The sequence below is a fragment of the Pseudonaja textilis genome, chromosome 2, assembly GCF_049901715.1.
Source record: "Pseudonaja textilis isolate UNSWEBS1 chromosome 2, rPseTex1.2, whole genome shotgun sequence".
Taxonomy (NCBI): Eukaryota; Metazoa; Chordata; class Lepidosauria; order Squamata; family Elapidae; genus Pseudonaja; species Pseudonaja textilis.
Window position 1 is genome coordinate 140,767,038 of NC_141991.1, and position 15,864 is coordinate 140,782,901.

The window sequence follows — 15,864 nt, forward strand, 5'->3', positions numbered from 1 at the left end:
CTTGACTCACATCAGGCCAGTATAGAAGGAAATTGATGGCATTGGCTTCCTAAACTATAGCTGCCTTCTCACTTTTAAGTATTGCAAGACAATGCAAATTTAAGGAGTTCTGAAATAAAATGAGTCAGAAAATCGACATGACAGAAGATGTAGGCTACTTAACTTGCATATAGCTTTTGTCAATATGATAGATAGGATGTTCTTTCTAATAGTTCTTAATGTTTTTTTTTCTTGATCACAACTGAATGGCAAGGTTTTAAAGATTTGTTTATAAATAGGATAAAGGAAGAAGAGGGCTTTTTTTGTTAAAATATAGATGTTATTATTTCTGGTTCATGTTACATTGGTAAAGGAGTTTTGAGAGGGGACAAAGACAAAATGGTAAAAAATTGTGAGATTCTACTGGAAGGAGTTAAAGATAAAGATTTTTTAATATAGTTGCTATATCTGGTAGTTCTTAATGCTGGTTTTTAAAACCCTTTGAAGAGTTTTAAAGATTTGTTTATCTATAAGATATAAGATATTGGAAGAAACATTTTGTTGTATTTGTTAAATAAAATGATAACTTACTATGTTAAAAGGAAAGGAAAGGCGTACGAAAATGATTTATTTGATAAAGGTTAAATATATCTTGTTATTCCTGGTAACTCTTAATTGGCGTTTGCTCATTAAGATTGAAAGACTGGGCTTTATAATTTGTTTAACATATGAGAAGAGATAGGGAAAGAAGTGATCTTTGTGGAAATGTGAGAGGAGGTGGTAATTACTGAAATGTTTTGATGAAGGGGGAAGTCATTTCTCTCTCTTTTTTTCTTTTTTCCCTTTCCTTTGCACTTCTAATTTTTTTCTTTTTATATTTTTATTATTTTGTATCAGGTTTTTTTACTTTTGCATTTTTGAAGTTTAATAAAAAATTACTTTTAAAATATGTCTGCATTATGACAGATGTCAAATTGAACATGGTGGCAATGCAGCATCTTTTTTCCAAGCTCTTTCAAATGATGTGTTGACCAGTAATATTTCACAAGATGCTTATGTTAAGTATTTATAATCATATGTACTATCTTTATGTACAATATTAACTTAGGTAATGCGAATTGGGTCAATTATGTCTGAAATGCTTTGATTTTTTTAAAAAATTTCAAATTGCTGTCTGCCTTTGTGTTCAGATTCAGAGTAACCTGGGTGGAGTGGTAGGTTAAAATCTTAACTTCTATGGATTCCCGGGATCAGTCCAAAGCCAATCACTTGATATGCCATCTCAGCTTTTCTATCTTGTATCATATGCAGAACCGGAATTATAGTGACTGGATATCAATTGTCAAAGCAAAAGTAAAACTCGGTATAGGATCAAGGCAGAATGTACTTAGGCAATAATCCATTCATATCAAGAAAAAAATGAGTAGGTGGATAAATAATAACATAATTAAAATACTGTTGGTTTCTGCCATGAGAACCCCCAATGTAGAGGACCAAAGTGCTTTAATGTAGTATGTCATTTGGAATTCCTAGAATTGGAGAAAGTGACTCAACAGCAAGTTCTGTTATGCATTATGTATGTTTTAAAATTCATGGTTTAGCTTATAAGAAAGTTTAGAATTGAGACTTCTATCGGCACAAAGAATCTAGTAGGAGTTACCTCCATGTGAATATTTCCAGGATAGTGAACATGCAGCAATGTGACGTGTTCATATTTAAATCCAATTATGCCCAATGGAATTTGACAAAGTTAATTTGAGAAAGGAGAGCTGAAGGATTGGGCAAATTTAACCAGGAAAGGTAACCCGTTAAATTGTATAATATTTACTGCCTGGTAAGTATCTTTTGCTATGCACTGCACAGTCATGGAGCCTATGCACAATAGGACTGAATAATATTGAATACAGGGCTTATTGGAGCAAGAAAGCTTAGTCGAACCTACTCCAGAAGATATTCCAGGGTAAATGAACCAGGAAGATCTCCAGAGCAAGAGTAAAGGGCAGGGCAAAGAGGAATTTTCAGTGGGGTAAAGCTTAGCAAGCTGGCACTGGAGCAACATTGACACACATATGGGAAAGGTGATTCTGGTAACACACTACACCAAGCAGATCTAAGGCATTATCTACCATCCTTGGTTTCAAAGAAAAACGAATCAATTGCAGGGAGGCTGAGGGAGGGAGTTATGCAGACAGGGAAGTGGAAAAACTCTTGTCTAGCGCTCGGGAAGCTCTCGAGTATTTTGGCGCAGGAGGTTTAAGGGATGAGATTTCCTGCTGCGTTTCAGAGGAGACTGGCAGGGAGGGAGGCCTGCAGTCAGGGATACCTTACTCCGAGGTAGGGTAAAGGATGGCATCCTTTACTCGAGAAGCCGCAGTCCGAGCTTGCCAGTCTCTTTGCTCGCTCCTGTAGGTTCCCTTTCCGTTTGAGTCTGGTTTTTTTTTTTCTTCCCTCCCGTCTCTCCCCACTCGGAGGCAGGCTCGGCCAGTGGCCGGTGCCATTGTGACGTCACAGAGGACGCGGGTGCGCGCGGGGGGGGGGTTCTTTATAAGGCCGGGCGCTAGAAGCTCCCGCTTTCTCGGCTCAGCAGTCGGGGCGGCGTGGCGGGTCCGCCGGGGAAGCGGAAGCCTTTCCCGGATGGGCAGATGAGCCGGGAGGGGGGCTGCGTCGCGGGCTTCGCCGGAGGGCGAGGGGCATGAGAGGCAGGGGGCGACATGACCGTGCCGCTGCTGAAGATCGGCGCCGTGCTCAGCACCATGGCCATGGTCACCAACTGGATGTCCCAGACGCTGCCTTCTCTCGTGGGGCTGAATGGCACCATCTCCCAGGCCGGCACCTCCGAGAGAAGCGTGAGTTCCCCTTCTCTTCCCACTCCCACACTTCTCACCCCGCTCACCCCCCCGGAGAAAAAGGGGATCCGAGCTGCCCCAGGGCTGTCCCTTCCAGGCGATGCACCTCGCTTAGTGGCACTGGAGGGCTGATAGCCTGACTTTTTGGCGGGGTGGGGACCCTGCCCTTACCTGCCCTTCGTTTCTAACTCTCAGCTGCGCCAAAGGAGCGCTGCGGGCCAAGCGAGCGAGAAGTTGCTTCCTTTCCCAATCTCGTCCGGAAGGGGTTCCCGCCTTTGCTCTCTTTGCCATTCCGACGAGACGGGTTTCTCCACCTGCGGCTGGCACTTGTTTTCTAAGTTGCGTCGCGATGAGTGTTGTTTGGGGTGGGGGCGGGGGCGCTGCTGGGGAACGAGAGAGGCGCCTCGGTTCCCATCTATCGCCAAAGCTTTTTTTTTTATTATTTTTTTAAAAATCCTACCCTAGGAAGGAAAGACTCATACTTTTTCTGCTTAGCCATTTCGGCTTCTGCATTAGATGTGTGCGGATGTAAAAAAAATAAAAATTGGAAAGACAACTTTGTTTGCAGAAGGTTTTTCGGTGGGAGAGCCTTGCAGGAAACCAGAGGTTAAATCAAGCCCCCTTTTATGTCCTTGCGTATTAGGAATAGGCGGCTTCTCAGCCAGACTTCACACCAACCGGGAGGGAAACGTAACGGCGGCGGAATCGAGATTGGGGAGTTTTAAGTTGAACTTTGAAAAATTGCAGAGCGGGGTAACATTTGTCTTCGACATTTGGACGGGGGGGTTATGACAGATTGGGACTAAGGTGTGCTTCCTCAACTTGGAAATCTCCAGATCGCCGGACCAGAAGAAGCCCTATCATCTTAAACAGGATACTAAGGGCTTGGATCCCTTCTGCTCTAGAGGGGACACTTGAAATGATCTAAAATACTTCTGAATGGATGTGTGTGGTGCCCCTGCTGTCTTTCTCTCTTAATTCACAAACGCAACGGCTTCTGTATGAACTCTTAACTCCTCTGCCCAGATGTCTTCAACCCAATTGGAGCTCTTCTCCATTTCTTTGAGGGTTGCTTTGATTCTTTCACTCTTTTCATTTCTTCTAAAGGCTGAAAGGGTTTGGGGGGGCGGGCGGGGGAGGGCTATGTGTCTTCCCTTTTTTACTACTGCCCTCATTTACCAATGTTTCATCTGAAACTTGGTTCAACGATCCCTCCTATTCTGCTATGCAGCCCTCCTGGAATGAAAAAGGAGATTCTGCCCCCCTCCCCTTAACCACTCTCCTAACTGTGGCTAGTCCTATCTGCAGTGGATCACTTTCCTGGGCTCCTCCTAGACCTAGGCTTTTCCAGGGAAGCACCTTGTCTTGCTCAGATACTGGTTTCTTTGGGGTCTCCACGCCATTCTGCTCTTCTGAAACCCTCAGTGCCAGTCCTTTCCCAATTGCTGTGATTCCTTCAGGCCCATTGAGGGGTTCGTTTGGATTGATTGCTTTGTTAGTCCTTTTCAGCTGGGAGACAGAATTAACAATTCTCTCCTTCCCATCAGGTTTCTCTCTCTCCCCCCTTTCATGCTCGTCTGAATAGATTTTTCCACCCGTGGAAAACTTTCTCCAATTCTTAAAGGAGAAGTGCTCATCTCTGTAAGTCTGAGTGTATACGGGGAAGATAGGTTCTGAAATGCAGACTGGTTGTGAGCTCTGTACAGCATACTGGAATTGGTGAATTAGTGTGTTTGTGCCTGAGATGTTTTGATTTTTCAATGTTGTTCTATACAAGTGCAACAAAATCTATTCTTCCACGATGTGGGATTCATTTGACATTTTAAACAATACAGCCTTTAAACGGTGTCTTTGTGTATGTTTGTAGAATAAGAATAAGTTTCAAATAGTAGTAGCAAGTCAATAAATGTTTAGAGTAGGAAACGCCCGTAAAGGTTTTTGATAAACAGATTGGGTCTGATGCTCTCCCAATTTTGCTTCTGTCTCCATATGCCTGTCTGTTTGCATTTACACCCATATGCATATGAAGCAGTTAGAAAAAACCCAGCCAATAAACTCTTGAAAAGGAGTCCCCCACATCCTTGGTGCGATTGTAGCCAAGCTGCTGGTTTTGAAATTGCTGGATAGATTGATGCATAGGTACCATAAGGCTATTGCCTCAGCATTAAACAGAAAGGAAGCAATAGGACTGGAATATGGTTCTCCATATAGGAATTGGAGAGGATCTTTGGAGATAGAATGGAAAGGAAGTCTAATATGCCAATTATAGGCATCTCATTGTAAAGCTTAAGGGCACATTAATTTATATACCCATGTGTTGGAATTATTCTAGTGACTGTAATTGGATAGTACAGCAAGTGATGCAAATTTGTATATCAATGTAGCTTGTTAGCTCCTTACTCTCTGTCAAATCAATAAGGAAAATGTATGTACGTTTTTCATTTCTGGTTAATTATAGGGATGAGGGAGAAACAGGCTAAGAAAGATGATGGATGTCAAATGCTCTGTGCTCATTTCTATGACATTGATGTCTAGGATTTGATGGAACAAATGCTTGTTAGGGCTGGGAGAAGGACCTTCCTTATCATCAGTAACAACTACCATAAGCAAAGGCAGGTGGGGCTGGTAGATATGCAAAGCTATCAATGTCCCGGAATGGGCAACTCCTAAGATGGAAATGGTTTTTCCATTGCCTGGAGAGAAAGTGGAAGTTAGCAGTAGTGACTGAAAATACACTCAAAACAAATGAATGAATGGATCTCTGCCAAGAAGCTTCTAGATCATCCTGGAGCCCTGCCGAATGGCACCCATCCGTTCCAAGAAATCCAGCATTGTTAACTGCAGCAAATCTATCCTCTTGAACGCTCATTGCTTTCTTTAGTTGTATTCACCTGCTGTAGATCAAGCCAGTGTTAAGTGTCTCTATTTCACAGTTGGGAAAGGCTGAGGTCCCAGTGGAAAGGAAAATGAACATCACTGTTTTCAATTTGAAGTGCTAATTCCTTTCCATTTGGCACAACATGGTTTGTCCTGATCTCAGTCAAGTGCCTTAGGGCATTTTCACACATGAGATTTATGTTTTTCTATTTCCTGCAATCTGGATGTAAAGGCAACATATTTTAGAAAGTGTATGCTTAATTAGAAAAAAAAAGTTACTACCTGCATTTTAGGTGTTCTGAGAGTATTCATACACATGCACATATTAAAAAAGCCACTAAATGTGTGTTTAGTGTTACATATGGTGATATTCATCGTGTCCTTGAGCGGCCTCTTAATAGCATTTTCTGTGGACAGAATTAGAACTGGATGAAGGGTATGCCATGTAAGAAATCATCATAGTTCTACCTTCCCTATTGGCTTTTTTTGAGTGTCCTGTAGAATTTCCAAATAGCTCACTGCAAAAACCAGAAGCATCCCATGATGCTGTCCAGTTTTCACACAATACCGTGGCTTATTTTTCCACTTTCAATAAATCCTTATACCTTCATATGAGTTAGGAAGAGCCCTTACCTAGATCATTTCCCAACTCTCAGGAGAGGAGGCATTCAGATATATATGCAACCTGCTAAGAACAAAATTCTACAACTTCCCCGTTTTCTTGAATTGGTGAGGATTTGAAAATAAATAAATAAATCAGGGCACAAAGCAAGATGATATCAGCTATTCTGGATAAATTTAAAATTAGACTATACATTTTACCTACTGCTCTTGATTTTGTGCCCATTACTGGATATACAGTATGCTTTTATTAATTGGCAGCCTTGTACACTCTTTTCCCACTGGGGCTGTGGGGATGCAAATGTTTTGACATTTATCTGAGGCAAGCCATCACACTGTTGAATTGGTGATGTGCTTGTGTCCACTCCAGGCATTGGGAGATATGGGGAAATACTATTTGAAAAGCCTTAATAGTTGATATTTCAATTGTCCTTCCAAGTGCATTTGTGAGGTTTGCCTCCTGCTGTTGGGGAAAGTACATGTCATTTTAAGGCTGTCTTCTTCCAAAACCTAACAGCCAGCTATACTGGCATTGCTGATATTGCCAGACATCTCAGCATGAATTGTCACCATTTCCTTTTGTTCTGTATGCTTTCTGTGTATTTTTTTTAAAATAGTTCCTTTAAATGAAACTTTCTTTTCATGAACTGGAGCTGCTTTATGTATTGGCTGTATTCACACAACATGCTTACCCTAGCATTTAGTGAATTAACCCACTTTCTCATTTGACACAGTACACTGAACTATAAATAATAAAGTAGTCTAGATTTGTGTAATTCACTGAGGCAAAGAAGCAGAAGCAGCAGCTAATCAAGCCTCATGATGGATGGATCTGCTAAGACTTTACCTGACCTAGTTAAGCACATTGTTGTGAACACAGCCTTAAGTTGTATAATTTCCATCTATATACTGAATGGCTTTGCTTCTGCACAGCATTGTCACTGATTGAGTTTTCGTGGGAGTCAACAAGTGGAGAGCTCATATTTTAGTTCAATAAGATGCCTACTGTATTTTGAACAGATGTAGCTGGGCTTCATAAGAAAAAAACAAAGAGCAAAAAACCCAATGATAAGCCAGTTTATCTTTTTGAGTGTTTGATTTGTTTGATTTATGCCCCTCCTTTCCTTCCAGAGCTTTGATGGCAATTTCTCCATGTTTTAACCTACAGCAATCACCCAGTCTGTTCCTGTAGCTAAGGGTAGATCTTAAACAAGGTTTTCGTGGCCCCTTGATCCTACAATGGAGAATATATATAGGTCAAGGTGAAACCTGTGACAGAATATGTATAGCTCAATGCACTGATGATGTTACCTAGTTTGGTAATGAAACATCTGCAGAAAAACAACCAACACTCAGAATAACAAGAATCCAAGAGTACCTTAATCCCTACATACTTGGCTGTCTCTCCAGAAAGACTTCTTACAATAAATCCTCTTGTTTTGTTCAATATTCATATATTACATACAGGCATAATTTCTAAGAAATCTCAGTTTGGCAATAGTTATAAATTCTTTTCTGTCTCTGAAAAGAGTTTTAGAAAAATAAAGCTAAAATGAATTCATAGCCTAGACAATACATTTTCAGGCAAAAAAGTAAAGGTGTTTTTTCTAATCTCGAGGATAATATTTAGCTGAACTGCAAAAGTGTGGTATTTCTTAATATCCTAGTTAGCTGTCAATGGTGCTATCCTCCCTTGAATAGCTTTTCATTTCTTTGGAAGATGACTATGGAGAATGGTCACGATGTTTTCATTCAAATGGAGTCCCATTTTTATTTCAGTGAAATTTAATCCTAAACGAATTGAGTACTGAGATCACAGATTTAAAAGTATTTTGTAAGTTTTAGGAAATTAATATGAAAGCAATTGTTTTAGAAGCTACGGCCAGTGCTTGAGATCACATGTGAGAAACCTAAGTGAGCTTTTGATATTTGAAAGCAGAAAGAAAATTATCTGGATGGTCAACTTCAGAAGCTTTTTCCATAAATTTCACAATATACAGCAATATGCAGCACTTTGTTCTGGTATAAATTGTATCTTGACAGCAGATGGAACTTTGAATCTTATAAACAAGACATAAGTCCAGGGGTAAAAAAAAAAAAAAGCTAAAAGTCTTGCAAAACATTCATTATTTGTTGCATGACCTTTGCTTTAGACCTTACAAGAATAGTTTCCATACTTTATGGTGCAATATGAGTGTGTTGCACAGACAAAATTATACAGTCAAATGGCCTTTGATGTAAACCCCCAAAGGGAAATCTTCTGCTGCATCCATAAGTAATTTATGGAGTTAGTCTTTTATGTGTCATCGGATGTGCCAGACGTTTATCTCACTTGCAAAGTCCAAGCAAAATCTCTCTGGGATCGGGTTGGATTGACCAAATCGATTGACTAAATGGACTCTCTCCAACTCTTCTCCCACCTCCCTGAGCTCCCTCCCGTGACTTTATGAATTCTACTCCAGAAAGTTTGGGTTTTCCACTCCTGATGTAGAAAAATAATGAAATCGCCTAATCTAAGAGAAGCCTTGCATCTAATAGCAACATGCCTCACAGGAAGAATATTATTTTCTCCATCTCAATGACAGCAATATTTCCGTTCTTTAAACCACAGTTTCTCCTAAATTGCCTGCATTCAATGTTTATTCACCTAAATGTCTATGGACATTCTCAGTCCATCCAGGTCATGGTTGTTTCAAGAGGCAACTGGACTTTCTGGTTCATTCTCCTAATTTAAGGACTTTGAATTGTGAGTAGAGACTGTAGAAGGCAAACCATGCACACGACTTCCCCAAACAGCTTGAGATTCATCTTCAAAATGATAACTTTGATTTTGAGAATGGATGAGGGGTCCTCAAAGGTTTCTGCTCCTGATTTTCATCCTTAGGCCTGCAGCCCTTGAAAAAATTCAGGAAACCAAATTCTGGACCTTGGTTGCTCCATTGTTACCCATTGCTGATCTTGAGAGTTCCTTTAGAACAAGCCCCCGTGTTCTCATAGGAGCAGTTCAACTAAGTCTTTCTCAAGGAAAGCTCTCACACACCTTCTCTTCCTGTTTTTAGTAATTATTTGAACACCCCCCCCCTTTTTTTAAGGAAGACGTTTATAAAAGACTTTGGTTTTATTGTTTAATAAAATATAAGTGATCGGCAGCTATATAAAATTGAATTAATAATCACATTTGCTATATGATTTTTAAAACTATGCTTTGTTGTTTAAGCATATTTCCTTGAATACCAATAACACTAATAAGGTTTGTTATATTGCACAAAAGCCTATGTAATGAGGTCTCTGTACCTATTCAGAAGAAAATGCAGTAGAATCTTTGTTCCAGTTAATATAAATGTAGGATTGCATTGGTGAATTTCTAAAGTTAAAAACCAGAGAAATTAAAATCAATTGAAAAGTAATTGTAAATACATAACACCCTGTGTTGTTAAAGCTTTTTGAAAAACCCACATAGAAGTTAGGACCGAATATTAAATCATCTAGGAAGGCTCTTTAGAGAATTGGGGCAGGCAATTACAGGTGGTCCTTGAGTTACAACTAATTGCTTGGTGGCCATTCAATGTTACAATGGCATTGGGAAAAAAATGACTTTCAACTGATCCTTCAACTAAAAGCCCTCATAGCATCCCCATGATCATCAGAATTCAGGGACTCAGCAACTGGCATGTATTTATTACAATGGTTGCAGCATTCTTGGGATCACATGATCTCCATTGGTGACGTTTCCAGCCAGCTTCTGACAAGCAATGGGGGAAGCTGGATTCATTTAACAACTACACGAATCATTTAACAACTGCACTAATTCACTTAATTGTGGCAAAAGAGGTCATAACATTGGGGGGGTGTCACTTAAAATCACCTTGCTTGTTGTTCTTGATGGAATGTTATCAGCACGAGGAAGCAATCTGCTTTCATTAGCCAGCTCTTTTCTGCCCGTCATGGAAATTCTGATCTAATTCTGGCCATAAGCCAAGGACTACTCGTACAAAGAAAGATTGATCCCAAACCCTTTGCAAATGTGGGCAGATATTCTGGGATAGAGATATAGAGGGAAGGGCATTCTGTGAAGTAACTTGGACAGAAGCCATATAAGGAAGCAAAAATAGCAGGCAGCGGGAGAGCTGCTGTTAGCACAGGGATTTCTCAAGTTCTTCTAGAAACCATGTTGTCTGATGATTTCTGCAAACTTAAGATTGTGAATTGAATGTGGAGTTTGTCCTACGTAGAATACATTACAGCAGATCTAACTGAACCTACGGCTTTCTGACTTATGCCTGATTTGGTTAACCTCTTGCGATATCAAGTACTATGTAGTAGTAAGAAGTAGTAGTTTAGTCAAGGCTACATAGTGAACTGAATCCCACTGTGATCATTAATACATCAGAGTCATGATCAGAGTGATTGTGTATCCAGGATACCTGAATAGCCTTTGTTACCTTAAGGTCTTCCTGAAAAGAAGATAGAACATCTGGATTAGAATAGTGTAACTTTATTTTATGTTGGACTCCTAGTTCCTATCAATGCAAGCCACAATAGCAAATAGACAAGGAGGATAAGAGCTATCAATATCAGGAAGCAATGATTTCATTGTCTGTTCTTCTGTTCAACCATCTATCTTTTATCTTCTGTCTGTCTGTCTGTCTGTCTGTCTGTCTGTCTGTCTCTCTGTCTGTCTCTCTGTCTCTCTGTCTGTCTCTCTCTCTGTCTCTCTCTCTCTCTCTCTCTATCTATCTATCATCTATCTATCACTTTGGACTTCCATTAGTTGCTTCTTGCAATCCAGAGCCTTTCAGATGTGTTAGAATGACTCGTCCCCACATTCCCAGCCAAAAGGCTGGATGTGACTGATGGGAGCAGTTGGTCTGACATATTTGGGGGCCACCATGTTAAAAAAAACCTGTTCTGTTGGCTTAAGGTAGGAAACTAGTGAAATGAACCACTGACTATCCTGGTTTGAGATGACACTCTAGGCAGATGTGCTATCTGTAGTATGCATGAAAGGAGGGTTTCTGAATGGTTAATCTTGAAATTCTGTCTTCTGTGGGTTACAGCAATGATTTTCTAGCCACTCTTATGATTAACAATGATAGACAGGGCTCCCTGACACTGTGCATCCCTATCACTGTCTTTTCTTGCAATGGGTTGTATGTTTTCCCAGCGCACATTTTGATTAGATAGTACCCAAAGGCTTCATTGAGTATTCCTTGGCTCAATCTTCCGCAAGCTGTTCACTTCAAGATGTGGTAGATTACAAATCTCATCAACCATTATTCTGCTTACTTGATATGACTTGAGTAACTTTTCTTACCCCAAATGCAGCCTTCTGAGAACCAGGAATGAAATGCATTTAATCAGTGGTCTGATTAAAAATGGGATATTTTTAGAATCAAGTTCTATATAAACAGTCCAGTGTGCGCTATTTCTGCATATCAAACCAGATGCCATGGGCCAGGTGAACCAACTCTGCATAGCAAAATGGTCACGCACACCCGAAAAGAAATCTGCGATTTAGATTTAGGTACCCTCTTACCCCAGTAGGCATTCAGAGTCAAATGTGTCTCCTTTGGGTAGCTTCAAATTCAAATGGAGCTGGAAATGCTTTGAAAGTGAATGAATTTGAATTCGGATGAGTCGATATGAATGGCGAGAGGGTGCATTAATTTGACAGCATAATCATGTTAGGAAATTCAACTTTCATGGACTTTTTCTTTTTTTAAAAAAAATATCCATATTTGCATGAATTTTGCATTGCATGTTTATGGGCAGATAAATTGGAAATGTTCACATGGCCAAGTAACAAAAACAGAACAAGACCAGAAAAAGAAAGCCAGCATGCTGTATTTAGGTGTGCAGAAATGCTTTGGAGGTAGAGCTGGATGAATTTATTCTGTTCTAGCAAAGCTCCAGGCTGGAAATAAACTTCATGATTAAAACCAAGTATGAGAAGGCCATGGGCATTTTGCCTTCCTGTTCCTCTTCCATCTGCCTTCCTGCCTCTTATGCTTCCTAGGAAGCTGGAGAAAGGGCTTGAGGAAATCAAGATGGTGCCTCTTGCGTGCCTCTTCACTTACAGATGTTGCTGGCTCTGCCACATTAGTAAAAGAAAAATGCATACACACAGACAAAGGATGAAGGATTCAAATGGTCAGTCCTGTTCCAGGGAGTCTTGACATTGAATAAAGCTCCGGATAAGCTTATTCTTTAATTGTTCATGAGCTGTACAGAATTGAGGCATGCACACATTGAATGATTCCCAAGACGGAACAGCCCTGTTCTTCTGAACCTATATCTTCTCACCACAAATAGCCTCTTTGAAAGCTTTCTCAGTTATTGGCTGATTCTGCATACATCTTATCTCTTCTGTTTATGAATGCAGAAGCGTGAACAGGCGAGTGTGAAATTAAATGCAGAATGTATTAAGTGGATATTCATGCTAGTTGGATGAGTTTGCTTCATTGCTTTTAGAAAACTAATGTGAACTGACTTTAAGTTGTATCCAAATTAATGCCAAATTAAACCTCTCAGGAGGGAGGCAACATTTCAGTCTGCTGAGGCTGTGAGAACTAGGTAGGAAGAAGACAGACCCAAACAAAGGGAAAAGCGAGGCTATGCTCTTTCTCTACACGTGTCCAAGGCTAAATTGGAATTCTTTCCTTCTGCAGCTTTCTTTTGAACTAGCCACAGTTCAAGAGGGTGTGAAATGCTTGGAATGAAGTCATGCTCTGGCTGCTTTTGTTATATGGTGTGCTTAGTATGAAAATTAATCCAGTTTTGGCTAGCAAAACTCAAAGAGATGAAATGGGAGAACATTAATAGAAAAGAAATGGGGCTGAAAGTTTCTCAACCAACCATTCTGATTGTCATTCCTTTTTTTTTCCTGCAAATGTCATTTTCCATCAAAAGACTTCCAAAGTCAAAAGGTCTTTGTATCTTGGACTGGGGTATTAAAGGACAAGGGCTTTGTTTAGCCAGGGAGCTGGGATTTTGTTTTCAATCCTGTTGAAAAGATAGCAAGTGAGGAAACATTTATGGTGTCTTGTGATGTGTGTACCATTTTCATCTTCTTACTATTACTGTATACCTGTTGTAAGTACAGTCTTGTGTGTTTAGTGGAGGAGAAGGTGAAATGAGAGCCTTTCTTTTCTGAGACTCATTATATAATGTGAAGAGTGTTCGGGTGTTGCACGGAGACTTCTTGAAGAAAAGCAAGATGGGTCTCCAAGGCACAGGGACTTGTTCCATGACAGAAGAGACAAGAAATGGTCCCTGAGGAGTAAGAGGCCAGTCTAATCCTCATCAGTTCTGAGAGGGCATGTCAAAAGCAAATGGAAGATTCTGAAAGTACAAGTACAATCCACAGGAGAAGGGGAAAAAAAGAGAAAACATTGAGAGGCTTGAATACACAAAGAGTGAACTCTTTAACAAGGTGAGGAACAGCAAGGAGTTGTTTAAGAAGAATTCAGCAGGAGTTGATGACTATAGAAAAGTAGAAACCTGTTATGATGGAGTTAGGCTAAGGTTCAGAATGAGACAAGGCTGGCTAGGAATGCAAAGTATAATATGAAGGAGGGGTTGAGGGTATGTCAAAAATAAGAGTCAAGGAGACTGTCAACCTGTTATGTAGGGAACATAGGAAAATAATAAAGGGGAATAGTGAGAAGGCAGAACTTCATAACCCTTCCAGTGCACCTGAAGCTGAGAAATAGGAATGAAAAAATAATAATAAGAGCCCATTTTGCTACAGTAAACAAAGTTAACTTTCTAAACCAGATTTAAATTCTAAGCTAGTGAAAGTGTGGGCAGAAGTGAACTCCAATCACTGGTTGTAATCTTTGAACATTTCTCAAGAACAGGACAAAAGCAAACATAGTCCCAATACTCAAAACAGAGAGAACCTGGGAAACTAGTTTGTCTAGTGTATGTATTGGCAAAATATTGGACTGTTAATTTTGATGTCTGCAAGTATTTGAACTTGCAGACATCAAGACACCCTGCCTATTTAACTTATATGCAGGGTGTATCATGAGAAAGATGGACTTAGATGAGTCAAAAGTTGGAATTAAGATTGCCAGGAGAAATAACAACAACCTCAGATATGCAGATGATACCTCTTTAATGCAGAAAGTGAAGAGGAATTAAAGAGCCTCTTGTTGCGGGTGAAGAAGGAGAGTGCAAAAGTTCGTTTGAAACTCAACATTAAGAAAACTAGGATCATGGCATCTGGCCCTCTCAATTCCTGGCAAATAAATGGGGAAGAAATGGAGTAGTGACAGATTTTATTTTCCTGGGCTCCAAGATCACCGCAGTTGGGGACTGCAGCCAATAAATTAAAAGATGTTTGCTCCTGGGGAGCAAAGCTATGGCAAATCTAGATAGCATACTAAAAGCAGAGACATCAAAAGTGCACGTGGTCAAGGTTATGGTTTTCCTAGTTGCAATGTATGGCTGTGAAAGTTGGACCATAAGAAAGGCTGTGCACCAAAGAATTGAGGCCTTTGAACTATGGTGCTGGAAAAGACTCTTGTGAGTCCCTTGGACTGCAAGGCGATCAAACCGGTCAGTCCTAGAGGAGATCAACCCTGACTGCTCTTTAGAAGGCCAGATCCTGAAGTTGAAACTCAAATACTTTGACCACCTAATGAGAAGGAAGGACTCACTGGAGAAGAGCCTAATACTGGGAAAGATTGAGGGCAAAAGAAGAAGGGGAAGGCAGAGAATGAGGTGGCTGGATGGAGTCACTGAAGCAGCAGGCATGAGCTTAAATGGACTCAGGAGAGGACAGGAAGGCCTGGAGTTGTGATGAGTCGGACTTTGCAACTAACAACAAGAAAGTATTTGAAAAGTAATCTTATCATTACCAAAAATCATTCATTTTTTAAGAATAAATAATGTCAGAATAACTGTCCCTTCTAAGGGCATTATGGCTACTTTGGAAAACCAAGAAATGCTATGGATGTTTGCTTTGATTTCAGTAAACAAGATCTCATTTTGTGAACTTCATAGATAAATATTGGTCTAAATAGTGTGATGGTCCAGTGTATTTGCTACTTGTTGAACATTCACAATGGATATTCACGAATTGTTCTGTGGACAAATATGTGTTCCCTGAATCTGGGTATGAACATTCATTTGCATAGCAACAGGTTTCGGATACCCTGGTTTGGGGGCAATATGTGAGAAATGGTTTACACTAGAAAAGTACTAGTGGATTCTGAACTGCATGAGCAAGCATGCTGTCAGATCCGTGTATCTGCCATTCTTCAATGGAAGAAGAAGGGGGGGGAGTTGGTACAAGTAATCCTTTCTAATGTAACCTGAATATATTAAAACTTTTATTGAATCTGTATAACTTGCACATGATATACAACTGGAGGACTGGAGCCAGATGTCTAGAAACTTGTCACCTCTTGGAGAGATAGCAAGAGGAGAAGGGACCATAAAAATTCCAGCTCTGGAAGATACCCCCGGGAAACACTTCTAAGATATGTTCCCAGTGAAGGGGAGGGGGGGAATTAACATGTTGATTCTTTTGATT

The 15,864-nt window shown here is 40.3% G+C and overlaps 1 protein-coding gene across 4 annotated transcripts in view; it reads left to right on the forward strand.

The window, feature by feature from the left end:
- The window catches only part of OLFM2 (olfactomedin 2), a 259,829-nt gene that overhangs the window by 64,049 nt on the left and 179,916 nt on the right, over positions 1-15,864 (forward strand). Inside the window, exon 1 of one of the 4 annotated variants that reach the window (XM_026713834.2) lies at positions 2,519-2,825. The exons of 1 other annotated variant lie outside the window; for it this stretch is intronic. In XM_026713834.2, the coding sequence (XP_026569619.2) occupies positions 2,691-2,825 (135 nt within the window). In that variant the 5' untranslated portion in view covers positions 2,519-2,690. Of the gene's footprint in view, positions 1-2,518; positions 2,826-15,864 lie in introns of those variants that run through there. 2 more of the 4 variants (XM_026713833.2, XM_087925521.1) reach the window with 2 other exon arrangements.